This window comes from Diadema antillarum, unplaced genomic scaffold (genome assembly GCF_040938485.1).
Source record: "Diadema antillarum isolate AM-2024a unplaced genomic scaffold, OU_Dant_1.0 seq00000597_RagTag, whole genome shotgun sequence".
Taxonomy (NCBI): domain Eukaryota; kingdom Metazoa; phylum Echinodermata; class Echinoidea; order Diadematoida; family Diadematidae; genus Diadema; species Diadema antillarum.
Genome location: NW_027271528.1, coordinates 1,384,714 through 1,401,353, shown reverse-complemented (window position 1 = coordinate 1,401,353; position 16,640 = coordinate 1,384,714). Strand labels below are relative to the sequence as shown.

The 16,640-nt window shown below is 38.3% G+C and overlaps 1 protein-coding gene across 1 annotated transcript in view; it reads left to right on the top strand.

Moving 5' to 3' along the window:
• LOC139735763 (phospholipid phosphatase 3-like) overlaps positions 1–10,505 on the top strand; it is a 33,024-nt gene extending 22,519 nt beyond the window's left edge. Inside the window, exons 3-5 of the mRNA XM_071646515.1 lie at positions 1,131–1,465; positions 2,152–2,209; positions 10,479–10,505. Of these exons, the coding sequence (XP_071502616.1) occupies positions 1,131–1,465; positions 2,152–2,209; positions 10,479–10,505 (420 nt within the window). The remainder of the gene's footprint in view (positions 1–1,130; positions 1,466–2,151; positions 2,210–10,478) is intronic.
• Positions 10,506–16,640: the final 6,135 nt, after the last annotated feature.

Sequence of the window (16,640 nt, the reverse complement as noted above, 5' to 3'; positions counted from 1 at the left end):
TACGTACAGAGAAATGGCAAATTAATTTTTGATAAACATGAGAATGGTAAGAGTGATGATAGGAATATCATATAAATGTTAATAGTGATGTGAAAAATCAAATGCACATATCAGTGGGCATTCACTGTTGGATGTCTGTTGCTGTACACAGTCTGTCACTCACATTTACATGGACAAAATCTGCAACCTTATAGAAAATCCATCGGCTCAATTTTATACTACCATTATGAATGCAACCCTAGAAGTGTTTACTTTGTAGAATGAATGCTTGAAAACACTTAAACGGAAGTTTTTGAAAAAATAACTAACATATAATGGAAGTTCCTTTATACAATAACCATATCCTTACCATTGACAATTACCATTGACAACCTGTTTATGTACATTGCACTGCAGGAATTTTGAGATGATAGTCCTGAAAAGGTTGGGTATAATCGTTTTCCAGCTCTCTTTGATAATATAAGTGAATTTTTATTTGTCATGTCATGCTTCATCTTCTCACTGGTACAAAGATGGCTGATCCTGCCTCTGGCAAATTTTACTCTCTCTTGCCTCCCCCTTTACCCTCAAATCAAATAAGAAGATGGAAAAAACAACCTGAAAGAACCAGAGTAATGCATTTCTTCCCTGCAGGCTCGTGCAACATTGTGTTGATGAATAAATATCAGTCAAACTTAAGTGCCTGATCTGTATTCATCTCACTCTTCTTGCATGCTGAGTTGTATTTGATTTTGTTTTCCATTCATTTTACTCTAAATAATTCTCTCTACTTGGAAAAAACAAGTGACTTTTACATTGTACAGTGGAACCTCATTAAAAGGAGCTGCTTGGGAAAACTGGAATTTCTGTATTATATCAGGACCCTGTTTTATGAAAAGATGTAATCAATTATAAATTCCCTTACCACACAGGCTGCCATAGACTTACCATAGAAATCAACTATAATAATCAGGATAAAGGCAAAAGAATATTAAAGGAATAAGACCTGCAAAATTACCTCATTACATCAGGTATCTCGCTGTATTTGACCTTGTTATATCAAAGTGCTGCTGTACCATGCAACCATGCAAAAAAGGTGATTCTTATTTGTTAGCAATGCATGGTGTATTTCTCATTGTCCCTTCCAAAAGATGATCACAACAGAAATTGTCATCTTCGCCTACCGCAAACGACAAGATCTTGACTACCTCTCGCCGGATACCTACAACCGCTGCTGCGGGGGAGTGGTCATCCCACCGCTGCTCTACCAGGTGGTGCGCTATGCTGCTGTCTTCTTCTTTGGTCTCCTCGTCACCATGACGACCTTTGACATCACCAAGAATGTGGTCGGCAGGCTCCGTCCCCACTTCCTGTCCATCTGCCAGCCGGACTTCAACAACTTGACCTGCATGGAGGGAGCCCGCCCCATCTACATCACGGAGGACATCTGCATGCCGGAGGATCCCAAGAGGATGTCGGAGGCCAGGTGAGAATAGATCTTTTTTTATTGCAACCGATTGACAAGGAGAACAGATCTTTTCTTTAAAGATCTCATCTTTAACTCTGTGCATTTTATGTTTTGTTTTGTTTTGTTTTGTTTTGTTTTGTTTTGATTTTTTTTTTGCCGGTCTGCCCAACTGTTGGCTTGCTCCAAACCCCCCCCCCCCCCCCCCCCCCCCCCGAATTGACACATGTGTCTTACTGCTAATGACTACCACAGTGGTCTCTCTGTAGGCTCTGTTTTAATCTTTAAATCTTTTTTTCATGTCTGATTGGGTCATCTTGATACACAAATTATGGTCAATCAAGTGGAGGGAAATGAGTCGACTGCTGATGAAACTATGAAATTTTCATTGAATTTTGTAGAATGGACATTTGAAAATCAAAATCCGTTTATACTTAACAATGTACCTAGGATTGTCTTGATTTATGTACAGGGACATCTTGTGCTATTTTGAATGAGTTAGATAGGTACCAGTTGCCAATAAGGGATTGAAAATGTGAACTTGTGGTATTGAAGGTGAAATTGTTTTCTGTACTAGATTGGGACTACTGATGCATTGAATAGAGCTCTATCTTTTGTATTGCTTGGTAAATTTGTGGTATCACCTCGGCATTGTGATAATTTGAATGAGGTTTCTTCCTCTTTTTTTCTCTCCTGTCTACTTACAGACGTTCCTTCCCATCTGGGCATGCAGCTGTTGCAGTATACACCATGCTGTTTGTTGTGGTATGTACTATAATGTTTCAATTTGTAAATGGATGTTTGCTTCTGTGTCTCATGAATGTTATTATAGATATTTCACTTCATCTTGTCTGTATATTTTTGAAAGTGATGAGCCAGCTAAGTTTAAATCATTTAGTCAAAACTTCCCTCTCTTTTCTTCTTCTCTTATGACCACTGTTCAATAGTCAGTCTTCAAACTTTTATGTTGTCATCTGTCGAACATATTGTCCCTGAGTCAACAAATCCTTGTACACATTGTATCTCAAAAGTCATGGATTTTCAAATGAGTGAAAAATTTTTGCATGATTATTTTTGTAACATTTTCCAAAATTAACATCATTGTTGAAGTCAAATAATGTAGGAGCATTGTTTTGGATCACATCAATAATTGTAATCTTTTCAAACTCAAATGAGTATTGTTGATATTTAGAATTTAGTTTAGGAGAGTTTTCATGGTTTTTTTTTTGTTGTTTTTTTTTTTTTTACATATATATGCCGTTTAGATACAAGGTCTTTTCACCCCATGGACAATAGACTTTTTATGCTTTGATTCTGAAGTGAACTAGAGACATTATTACAATTAATGAAATGTTGCAATATAATGCATCTGTCTGTCAAATAATAAAAGGAAGAATCCCTTCCATTGTTTTACTGTGTTGGTCAGGCCAACAGAAGAAGCAATAGTCAAAATTGTTCCAGATGACTTTAATCATCATTGTATTAAACTGTGATACATACAATGGTGTGATGTTGTATGGAAGAGCGCCAAATAAATGTGAAAGCATTTGCAAAGCTCAATTTTAAAAAAAAAATGTCAAAAACAATATACATCACCAGGAGGGTGTTTCATAAAGCTGTTCGTAAAGTTACGAACAACTTACGAGCGACTGGTGATCAGTTCTTGTGCTGAATTATAGACATTCTTATAAGTATAGCACATCAGAACTGATCACCAGTCGCTCGTAAGTTGTTCTTAACTTTACGAACAGCTTTATGAAACGGCCCAGTAGCTGTTTATTGTTTGTATTACAAGATACATCTATAGAGAGAGAGAAGTATATATTCAGATAGAGAAAGAAAGAAAGTGTATAGGTACTAAGCTGGATTGACAGATAAATGGGTAGATGGGTAGAAGAATGTATAGATAGATGGATAGATTGACAGAAGAGAGGGAGAGAGAAAGAAAATCTTCTACCCTTCTTAATATATCTTCTTGCTGAGCAGCATGCAGACAAGGTTAGCACACATGGTCATTATCTATGAATGGGGCTGTCATCATTCCAGGGTCACACATCGATAAAAGACAAACGGAGAACATGTAAAATCATGAATCTTCCATTTGCTTTGCATGACTAACTCTGTGAGAGAGAGACATGTTCAGATTTGTGTCGGGCCCCTTGAGCAAAACGGACCAATTTTGGAGGGCTAGTCACGTACTGCCCTGGTGGAGGGAGGAGTTACTTTTTACCCCTGAATGATCATATCAATCACAAGGCATGAAAAGGGGAACCCACACTTCTAACTTGAAGGAGCTAGATCATGAAGAGGAGATGTACACTGAGCTCAGTCCCTGATTTAAAACAAACAAACAAAATTAGTTTCTTATTTAAGAAAAAATACTTTCAAGGAGAAGTGAGTGAAGAATGTGCATATTTTTTCTCCTTAATATGTACTGTAAAACCTGAAACATTCGTAGCATGAAACTTTTGCGAATTGCTACTGGCATTTAATGCATTGTGTAAACAGGAACTTTTGTGTGCATTCTTTTTTTTCTTCTTTTTTTTGAATCTTTGCTCCTCGTTAAATTCGTGAAAGATTCATGCACATGAAAATTTCTCGTTATACAGTCAAATTATTAATTGTATGCATTCATTCATTCAATCACATGTCCACTCATTCATTAGATTATTCATTCACTCATTCTTTTGGTTTTTGTTTATTTATTTGTGCTAGTTATGAGTGGTATAAACTGCATTGAAAACTGGAAAAATTATATTTGGGGGGAGTGATTACACTCACTCTGTCCGTTGACTGACCTGGGATCATCTATGAATAGTGCATTCACATTATCTCTACTGACACCTAGAGGACACTTCATTACTAGAGTATGAATACATGATGCAGATGTCATTAAGGGAAGAAAGATCGGTTCTAGGCCAGCCTTTTATGCTGCTTTAATAGTGAGTTGGTGGAACTGGAGAAAAAAAAAGAAGAAGCTAAGCTCTATCTCATGAAGATTTGTCATACATTTTGAAAGCTCGTTATGCTTATTTGTGCGTCATGGTGATAGGATAGCACTTTGATTATCTTGGGGAAAGGAGTAATCATGGAAGATCAGGTGAACATATGCAACACATAGATCATCTCTTTTACCACAAGAGTCTAGGGGAGAATGTTCCTATGTAAAATGCTCACCTTGGAAGCAAATAGGCAATGTTCGGAGCCGGTGACTCACGGTCTCACAAACTAACATCACTCGCTACCCCATAATCACTCACCAAGGTTTGTGTCCTCTCCCAAGCATGATGGGATAGCATCCTCTTCGCTTTGGTTGAGGATTGTTGTCACTGTTGATTTGATGTGATTGATCATGTAATGAGAGATGAGGCTTATTTCTTTCTTTGTCTTTTTCACATCCCCGTCAGTTCCTCGCTCGTTTTATTTCGATCACAGGTAGATTAGTCCCAGTATGTCTAGAATGTGCCACATTTGGTCAACTGTACTTCTCTGCCGTTTGCAGTCTTTCAGCTCTTTATGTACACTAAAACCAATCTTTGAGGTAGAATGCCTCTTTCCTCAAATACAGACTGCATCTTTCATCCTTCATTTCATTCCTATGCATCTCTTTCTGTTCTTATTCTGTCAAGTTTCCCGTTTTTTCCAATACATTCATTCTTAGTAGTTCGTAGTTTGTTGTGATCATCTAGGTACTCTGTAACTCTTCATATTCTCTATTTTTACCCACGCCGATGAAAATCGGCAGGGGGTTATGTAAAGGGTTCCGTATGTTTGTTTGTTTGTTTGTTTGTTTGTTTTTGTTTGTTTGTTACCCACGCCGATGTAATCGGCAGGGGGTTATGTAAAGGGTTCCGTATGTTTGTTTGTTTGTTTGTTTGTTTTTTGTTTGTTTGTTTGTTTGTTTGTATGTTTGTTTGTTTGTTTGTTTGTGTACAAGATAACAAGAGAACGGGTAAACGGATTTGCACGAAATGTTCAGGGAATGTTTGGATAATGACAGGAAAGAATCGATTAGATTTTGGTGATAATCGGTTGACCCTTGCAAATTCTGTGTGACCTTGAAGTTTTGACCCCATGGTATAGTGACCACTCCGAACATTTTCCGTTTCTTTGCGATTTTCCGCTACCATACAAATATGGCGCGCCATTTGATCAATAATGCCGATTAACTGTTCATCGCCGAAAAACACTGTTTATCGGCGATAAACACTGAAAAAACACTGTTTATCGGCGATAAACAGTGTTTATCGAACGAAAAACACTGTTTATCAACAGAGAAAAACTATGTTTATCGGCCAAGTGATAAAGTGTTTATCGAGAAAAACTATGTTTATCGACCAAGTGATAAACAGTGTTTATCGACGAAAAACTATGTTTATCGATCGACCGATAAACAGAGTTTTTTTGTGATAAACACTGTTTATCGACCGCCGATAAACGGTGTTTATCGAGAAAAATTCTGTTTATCAGTTGATAAAGGTGTGATAAACAGAGCTTCATCTTGATAAACAGAGTTTATCGCTTGATAAACAGAGTTTATCGCTCGATAAACAGTGTTTATCGCTCGATAAACAGTGTTTATCGCCGATAAACAGTGTTGTTGGTCGATCGGCGCGCCATATACAAAAGCGTATCTTCCAAACGATCCGACTTCGCTGCATGCAACTCTGTTCGTAAGACGATCCAACTTCGCTGCTCAACACCATTCGTAAGAATTTCGAAATTTACGTTTATTTGAGGAACTATGTCCTTCTTGATTTATGAAAGTTCGGGTTCGCTCTCCGTCGTCACAAACTGTCCCGTATTTGGTGATTTTTCAAATTAACATTGATTCTTTTTTTGTTTGTTTGTTGGAGGAGCATTCCTCAATCATGAAATAATTTTGCTCGGTCCCAGTCACACTGCACGATATGCGCACTCATTGTCAATGCGTGTTCAAGGCCGGGGAAAATGCATCGCGCTCTACCCTGTTGGCGCAAAATTGCATCGCGGATGTTGCGGCGCTCGTTGGTGACCGAATACTGGTGCAGTAGATATTTGCATTCAACCCTTGCATTGAATAATTGCCGTAGGGGGGTAATTGCCCAGGGGGTACGTAAATTTTGTTTTTCTTTTTCGCTTTTGTGGATGCCATCAAAGATCGTACACTCATACAACGTTTGATACCATCACACTCTCGGCTTGCTATATAACCCGCAAGAAAACGGCGTATTTCTCGATTTTTAGCGTTATTTCAGCGACCCGTAGACCCTAACATGTTACTCTTAAAACGCGCGCTTGGAAAAGTTCCGATTCTGCACTTTTGACAGTGGAATTTGGGGTTTTCGATGGATTTTTGGAATAGACTAAAGGACTTTCGTGTTGTGAATGAGTGTTCTAGTATGTGAAATGATGTGATTTGCGTGTGATGTGACTTTAGAACAAAAGATCGTACACTAAAAGTGTACAATCTTTGGTAGAACTCACAGGCTGGTGATAAGTCACGCAGGGCTGCCCAGTGCAGTGGCTAGTTTGTTTGTTTGTTTGTTTGTTTGTTTGTTTGTTTGTTTGTTTGTTTGTGTACAAGATAACAAGAGAACGGGTAAACGGATTTGCACGAAATGTTATGGGGATGTTTGGATAATGGCAGGAAAGAATCGATTAGATTTTGGTGATAATCGGTTGACCCTTGCAAATTCTGTGTGACCTTGAAGTTTTGACCCCATGGTATAGTGACCATTCCAAAAATTTCCCGTTTCTCACTTTGCGATTTTCCGCTACCATACGAAAACATAAACTCCCCAACGATCCGACTTCGCTGCTCAAATGTTCGTAAGAATTCCGAAATTTACGTTTAGGCCTATTTGAGGGACTATGTCCTTCTAGATTTATGAAAGTTCGTTCTCCGTCATCACAAACTGGCCCGTATTTTGATGATTTTTCAAATTAACATTGATTGTTTTTTTCGTTGGAGGAGCATTTTGCTCGGTCGCAGTCACACTGCACGATATGCGTGCTCAATGTCAATGCGTGTGCAAGGCCGCTGAAAATGCATCGCGCTCTACACTGTTGGTGCAAAATTGCACCGGGGACGTTGCGGCGCTCGTTGGTAGCCGAATACTGGTGCAGTAGACATTTGCATTCAACCCTTGCATTGAATAATTCCCGTAGACACTAATCATAGGGGTAATTGCCTAGGGGGTACGTAAATTTTGTTTTTCTTTTGCGCTTTTGTGGATACCATCAAAGATCGTACACTCATACGACCTTTGATATCATCACACTCTCGGCTTGCTATAATCAAAATATCCCGCAAGAAAACGGCGTATTTCTCGATTTTTAGCGCTTTTTCCGCGACTCGTCGCGTAGACAATACTCTTAAAACTGGACTTAATTCGCGCGCGCTTGGAAAAGTTCCGATTCTGCACTTTTGACAGTGGAATTTGGGATTTTCGATGGATTTTTGGAGGAGACTTAAGGACTTTCCTGTACGTGAATGAGTGTTTATAATACCGTATGTGTAATGATGTGATTTGCGTGTGATGTGACTGTAGAACCAAAGATCGTACACTTCAGTGTACGATCTTTGGTAGAACTCACTGGCTGGTGATAAAGCACACTGGCAATTAAGTGGCCGAATTCTGGTAGATGACCGAATGCACATTATGTTTACCCCGACTTTGTACTTAGGCGTGGGTCTGCCGCCTTTGACGGCCCCTCTCTAGTTTGTTTGTTTGTTTGTTTGTTTGTTTGTTTGTGTACAAGATAACAAGAGAACGGGTAAACGGATTTGCACTAAATGTTCAGGGGATGTTTGTATAATGGCAGGAAAGAATCGATTAGATTTTGGTGATAATCGGTTGACCCTTGCAAATTCTGTGTGACCTTGAAGTTTTGACCCCATGGTATGTAGTATTGTAGTGACCACTCCGAAAATTTCCCGTTTCTCGCTTTGCGATTTTCCGCTACCATACGAAAACATAAACTCTCAAACGATCCGACTTTGCTGCTCAAATGTTCGTAAGAATTCCGAAATTTACGTTTAGACCTATTTGAGGGACTATGTCCTTCTAGATTTATGAAAGTTCGTTCTCCGTCGTCACAAACTGGCCCGTATTTTGATGATTTTTTAAATTAACATTGATTGTTTTTTTCGTTGGAGGAGCATTTGCTCGGTCGCAGTCACACTGCACGATATGCGCGCTCAATGTCAATGCGTGTGCAAGGCCGCTGAAAATGCATCGCGCTCTACACTGTTGGTGCAAAATTGCATCGGGGATGTTGCGGCGCTCGTTGGTGACCGAATACTGGTGCAGTAGACATTTGCATTCAACCCTTGCATTGAATAATTCCCGTAGACACTAATCATAGGGGTAATTGCCTAGGGGGTACGTAAATTTTGTTTTTCGTTTGCGCTTTTGTGGATACCATCAAAGATCGTACACTCATACGACCTTTGATATCATCACACTCTCGGCTTGCTATAATCAAAATATCCCGCAAGAAAACGGCGTATTTCTCGATTTTTAGCGCTTTTTCCTCGACCCGTCGCGTAGACAATACTCTTAAAACTGGACTGAATTCGCGCGCGCTTGGAAAAGTTCCGATTCTGCACTTTTGACGGTGGAATTTGGGATTTTCGATGGATTTTTGGAGGAGACTAAAGGACATTCCTGTTGTGAATGAGTGTTACCGTATGTGAAATGATGTGATTTGCGTGTGATGTGACTGTAGAACCAAAGATCGTACACTTCAGTGTACGATCTTTGGTAGAACTCACTGGCTCGTGATAAAGCACACTGGCAATTAAGTGACCGAATTCTGGTACATGACGGAATGCACATTATGTTTACCCCGACTTTGTACTTAATAAGGCGTGGGTCTGCCGCCTTTGACGGCCCCTCTCTAGTTTTATATCTGTTCTTTCGCTGTTGATATTTCTTCATTAGATCTCTTCTTCTTGGTCTTTTTCCTCCTCTTTCTTTCTCTTTTCTTGTGCCTATAATAGATAAAATGACATTAAATTGATGTAAACACTTAAGTGGAACATACGGTAGTGCACACAGAGTAAAATGATTCTGGACGGACAGCATAATAAGAATATGAATGGAGTTCTTGCTGAGTATGGCACAACTATGGCAATGCTGATAACAATGGGGTTTGTCCTGACAATGCAACACTTTCAGTGGCATTCATAGAAATTCTTTACATCGTTATGTACTGAATAGACCTGAATAGTATGAAAAATACTGATTTTGATCTATAGTTGTTGTTGTTTTCTGAATACCCTATTGAATTGGCCTTTTTCTCCTGTAATTTGATAGTGATTGATAAATCTGTGATCAATTGCAAGTCATTTGGGATTGAAGCATGTTCAATGATTGTTCCAGTCTACATTATGTTGTCAGTGTCAAAAAAAAAAGACAAAACAAAGCAAAAAACAGTGAGATAGCTATTCCAGCATGTATAGTCTTGCCCCACAAACTCAGAAATTGTTTCATCTGTTTGCCAACAATTATTACTATTTTCTGTAAAGACAGTGATGACAAAATATGGTAAGATTCCTAGTACAAATGTGATGTAAGAAAAGTATAACTCTTGTATAATACCACTATTCATGATTGCTCTACATCACAATATTTTGTGGAAGAACATCTGGCTGACATTTACAAATTTCTCAATCTGACATTATGCAAACTTATGGAAATTGGCAAGAAAAGCATTATCAAGAATTAGGCAATAAATTTTTGCTCAAAACAGAAACTGGCAAAAAAAAAAATCTAAAATGAAAAAGAAAAATCGATTAAGTATGAAACATTTTTAGACCTATATGGTAGTGTTTGGAGCTGTGTAGATGGTAAATTGCACGGTATTGCTATATTGATAGACAAGAGTCAGCAGGCGTGCATGTCTTTGTGCTATTTACATATAGGCTGCCCAAGTGCTAATATTTGAGAAGTTATTTTCCAAAAATAGCAATGACGATGGTGCCAAAGCCTGTCGGGAACCTATCAATTTAAAATGGGATATTCCTGAAATCTCCCCTCATCCCTAGGCCAATGAGCTGGGATCTAAAGAGTGATCAGCCTAGTATTGTACAGACTTCACAAAAAGCTAGACTGGGTCTGTGCTTTCCATTGCGTTGCCTAAGTTGATAAGATTTGGCAGAATGACCTGTCTAATCATTACCAAAACCGAAATAAATCCACCACTTATAGATCCAACTTCTTGATGTTTGGTAAAATGTCATGCAAATATAGCATTTTCAATTCACTGTTAGTGGAAGAAGTGACCTTCGAAAGAAAAATCCTTTTTAAAAAATGCAGTGCCTCCTCGATGACGTTTCAAAAAATGTCATGCAAGCTGTGTTGTTTATGTTGCTTCTCCCATGACCTGGCAACAAGACTTTTGTTGCTGTTCTGTTTTTATTTTTCACTTCATCCTTTCAATGCTGTCAGAGGTAGCACAACATCTACAGGTTATGTATTTGATAGACTAATAAACACAAATCATTACAAGACAAATTAAAATTCTGGTAAACTTTGGATGTCACTGAATACCCTAGTGCTGATTTGTAGTACCTTGATATAATGCAATGATTTTTAGTCACAATGGATCTCCTATGATCATTCTTTTGAATATAAAATAATCTGATATCTGCCAGAGAGTGGTTAATGTTAGTCCTATATAATAGTATTTTGTACGAGATAAGGATGACTTATCGAAGTATCAGCTGGTACGCATCTGATAATGTGTGAAAGCATCATAGTTTTCCTGGAAAAAAAAGTTTGTGTCTTCTTGCCCACAAGTTTTGCATGTAATGTGGTATCAATCGATAACTTGTAATGTACAAAACCTGTACAACTTGTTCCACACAGGTGTCATGCTGGGTCTTGATGCACAAATTGATAAGGTGCGTTTGAGTCACTCTTCCTGTAGGATGCAATGTAGCTCCAGCCTGTTACAGATTGGCCGAACCTTAGCCCAGTTCACACTCACCCAAAATTAACCGAAGGAAAAAAAAAAAGAAAAATCAGTTTTTGCTCTGTGTGATCGAGACAAATAAAATCAATTTAAGTGTCGCTGTGCAAAAACCGGTAATTCCTGACTGTGAAGGGCCCTTTGTTATTAATTTTTCACAATCTTGCATTCTTGGGGATGTAGTAGGGTTCATTCTTGTGGATATAGTAGGGTTCAAATTTTCTTCTTGTAGATCGTTGATATGTCAAATCATTTGTGCTGCGAATGGTGCATAAAGCCAGTGGTGGAATTGACAGGTTATGTACTATGAATGATGGCAAATGATAAATGGCATTTTGCGACAGGTTGCAGTAATACTCCCTGGTTGCACAATATGATCGCCTGTGGCCAATTTGATGAGTGGTAGTGGAGAGGATTTCTCTCTGTGTCCCATGTGTGGGAAGGGTGCATGAATCATGGTGATGTGGTTTCCGCTGACAGCGGTCCGAGGAAGGGAAGAGGGGTGATTATGGCCACTACTATACCCCCTCTATGTCCCCTCAACCCCCCCCCCCCCTTTCCCCCTCCCTCCCCTTTCTTCCTCCTCCCCAATCTTAACCACTTCCCCCTGTGGACAGGTAATATTTCACAATCAAGAACTGTCCAAAGCTGATGTGTTGAGATGTATTACTGAAACCCTAGATGTTTGCCCACTGCTCATCATCTTTGTGGTATCATTATGTAAATATTTATCGCAGGGAATTATTCACTTTTGCCTTTTTATTTTCTTGGGACTGACCAAACAGAGATCTGGCTTCTCAGTTACTGTCCTGACATTTCTCATTGGTAGAGAAATAAATTTGAATCACACTATGCGTAATGTCAGTGTAGGAGAAGCTATCCTTCAGTGGTCTTTGAATACTATAATTGTACATGTGGTGCATATTGTAAGGAATGTAAAAGGAGGATAAGAAAACAAAAACAGAGTAAGTCTTACTTGGTGCTTGATCCTGAAACTTTTCAGAAGAAATATGCTAATTTGTGTGTGTGTCATCCTAATGACTTGCTTTAGATGAAAAAGAAAAGAAAAAGAAAAAAAGGGGGAATGAAATTACAGTTTTGACTTGTTAATTTCTGTCCAGTTCAGATGAGATGACTATTTTTTGGCTTGGAGGCTCAGTGGCCGAATTGGTTGTATGTACCATGGTGGTCAATCTTAGTTTGGCTATACCTTATGCTACATGATTCACCATTACTCTTCAAATTTGGGATCATATTTCCACCACATATACAATAGTGAGTGACTTATTATTGGATTTGTGTACCTCTGTAAACTTGTATTTGCAAAGGGGGAGGGGCCAGGGTCCAGAATGTGAGTGAACAGGGTGTAACTGCGCCACGCCCTATCCATGAATGATTGGCTCAGCTTTTGGACAGGTGCTTTTAAGTTTGAGATACCTACAGTATGTCCCAGTGAATGTTTATGTTTGAAGAAGTGAAAAAGACATATTGTGCTATCAAGTATTCTTTAAATTGTATCATTTGTTCAGGTGCTCAGAGGTTTTAACACCTTGTTACTACTGTTATGATTTTTATCCTAAAAGCCAGTGTTAAGTTTCAGGAAGTGATTGGAAAAAAAAAAGGCATTGCAAAACGGTTCCATGACATTTGCTCCTGCGACAATTACTCCCATGATATATCTGCATGCTAAGCCAAACGTAAATTCAACCCATAAACATAACCCTAACCCTAATCCTAATTCTCACATCAAACTAAACCTAAAACCCTATCACAACCCTAACCCTAAGTCCTTAGAGAAAATAAGACCGGAGCAATTGTCGCAGGAGCAAATGTTGTGTCACCTTGCAAAACACAGCCTCATTTTCATAATTATACAAATATGTGATACATGCAATGCATTTGTAAATCTTACAGTGATTTTTTTTTTCTAAGAAAACTGCAGCAAGACAAAGGATGTGGCATTCATTATGAATGCACAAGTGTTGAGGTTTCTTGTCGCATATGTACATTCCTCTCAATACTGGATTATGTCATTGTCTGCTGTGATCTTCAGCAAGTTTTGTAATGTTCAACTTTTATTAACCCCATTATCAAGACTAGTGTAGATTTGCCCAATCAATATATCAGAACTTAACCCTTTAGCAACTAAACATTCGGTACTGATGGTTCCCTAGAAGGTACAGCATTATACTACTCTTATTTCAACAACTTTCTAAGTTATGTAAAATAGCTCACTGCATGTTTATATTTGTCTATCATAAGGTATGTTTATATGAAAGCCTATTCAGACTTTACCAAGAGAATTGTGGATCACAGAAGTAATTCTGACATACTTTTGTCGACCTTTCACCTCTTGCAAATTACGTAATTATATATTCTATATGAAAACAATAAAATGGTAAAGCATAAAACTATATTTAAAAAAACAGACGGGCAGTGTCTGGCATTTTAGGGAGTAAAAAGACGAGTGGTTTCAGGCAGTTCAGTTGCTAATGGGTTAAATTCAGACATACACCATTTTATCTCTCTCTGTGATAAGTACCCTGTGCAAAATGTTATCAAAAGCTCTAAAATCCCAGCTTGAACCAAACCTTCAAGAACAACAAGACCAATGGGTTTGAAGAAATTGACTGTGTGTGAGTGAGAAGGGCACTGATATCTTTCAGGTGTGAAGTGGGGGTCATAGATTCAGAGCACCAGCATGTAGAGGTTCAAATGTCAGATGAAATTGCTAGGTAGCTGCATACAATACATGGCTGCAGGGATACAACTGATGAGATTTGAGCCTGGTGGGGGCAAAGATGTCATGTATTACTTCACGGATATTGATGGGAATCGATTGGAACATATCCGATGGCCGTGGAAATTATGCATGTATCACTCCTGTAACATGAATCCATTTTACACTGAAAGAAAAAATATCTTTTGACAATTCATGAAGACCTACTAGTCACTTAAAAGCATTAGCGATAAAAAGTGATAATGATGATCGTAATGGCGTTGATGGAATTAGCAGTGACAGAAACAGTAAGAAACATTTGGTAAAGAATGTGCTTGAGGTAATTGTCATGCTTATATTGATTGGTAGACGATGTAATATAAGATACAGCCAGGGACAAGACGTGTATTGATCAATATCGATTAGAATGTATCCAATGGCCGTGGATATTGTTTAGCATGCCTGTGATATGTTTCCATTTGTACATTGAAGCATGATATATCTTGAAAATTCATAAAGATTAAATACATTAAAGAGAAATGAATGATGATGATTGAAATAATAATGCTGATGGAAGAAGCCGTGTTGGCAGTAGCAATAAACATTGAGTCAGCCTTGAGAAATTAGCCTTCTCTCAAGGCTGACGTGTGTATGCTGAATTGAAGGAAGATGCGACTCTCAAATGATAGGGTGTTTCTGTGGTGTTATACACGTGCATTTTTTAGGATACTGTGGAAAATGTATTATTTGAACAATTTAGCTGTTTGTGCAATGCTCTACATGTCATATAATTGAAAAAGTTGTCATGGTAAACATTGGGTAGATAATTACTTGTATGTAATAAGATATAGCAAGGGACAAGATACAATTGTAACCTGTGTATATGATACCACTTCATGACATGATCATTTCAGAAAGTTCATCAAATATATTTAGCAAATTTGGTAGAGAGTCACTATTCAGTATTAAATTGTTCTGTGTATATATTATGTCATTGTATTATGAAGATGGTCTTTCAGAGAGAAATACTTGTGTAGAATATATTATATATTTAATACAGCTGTTGAAGGACACACAAGTGATTTATATATATGGTAATGAAAATCAGCTCACATGGTAATCATAAGCATGACTGATAAATTGATGATTGGTTAGATTCAAACCACCTGTCCATCCACCAAGAGTAGCTTGAGACTACCTCTGGGCCCTTAATCTAGAATTGATTGCAATCTTCTTTAGATTTCTGGGAGATGAATTCTAAGGCAGAATCAACCAGTAGCCTAAATTCAAGGTCAAATCCTATCCATGTTCTAGTAGATGTTAATTTCAAAGTGAAGTGAAATAAAATGTACTGAAGATTGAATGTTTCACCAAGGGTCAGACAAAATATGAGAAATATCATGGAACTTAATAAACACATGCATTCCTCAAACGCTATAGCAGTGGCAGTCATATTAACAAGCATATTCAATGAGGTAATGATGAAGGGGCCTCACAAATCCCATTTGCATGCACCAGAGTGTTTACCAAAAGAAATACCACAGGTTCATGAAAAATACATTACGTCGCTGGGGTGATAAGACCTCATAGATACAAAATGTCCAGGAGAGCCAAAAAACATGGCGGCCAAAGCACTGTGGCGAATGGGATAGCCTTTCCTTTGACATGCCGTGGTGGCTTCATTTTTGGAGTAAGACAGTTGGGATTTGGACAGGACATCACTTAACCCATTATTTGACCATTAATCAAAAAAACTCATTTTCACCAAAATTGCAGATACAAGGTCTTATCACCCCAGCGACGATTATGTACTGTTCTTCCTAAATTGTATTACGACATATTTTGCACAAATCTATTGTGCTTACAGGCAAAATGACCCTGCTTTTCCACCTAAACTTGGCCTCAGAATACAGCAATGATGTTTATAAGGTTGGAATTCCTGATGCATACAAATTATCCACATTAAACCAGTAGGACAGTTGTGTGGACCTGAAATTGTTGCCGTCTCAATTTCATATCTGATTTCGACTATAAATAACCCTGTCTGCAAGTCATATCAAGTTTCACCTTCCGTACCTTTGCTTTTGTGTGATTATGATGAAATTTCTTGATGTTCCATTATGTTAGCTTAAATCTTCATGATTAATGAAGTTTAATACATGAGTATTATAGAGTAGATTATCCTTTTAACTTTGCTATAGGTGGACTTGTCATGAGTTAACCCTCAGTGACTAAGCCTACTCAAATGTAATCATGTTGTATCAAATATGTGCAAACTGAACTGCAGTAGTGGGCATCCTTGTGTCTGTGTGTATCTCATGAATGGTCAGCTGTATGGTGATTCATCATCACATTCTTCTCACTCTGTCCCCTCCCCCCCCCCCCCCCCTCCATGGTCAGCTGGTCTAAATGCAAATTAAGATCCCTGGAAGCTGTGAATGATGAGTAATGTGTTGACCAAAAACTCCCCGCTCCCACTGACCAGGACACTTCCCAGGACTAAGCTCAAGCTCTAGG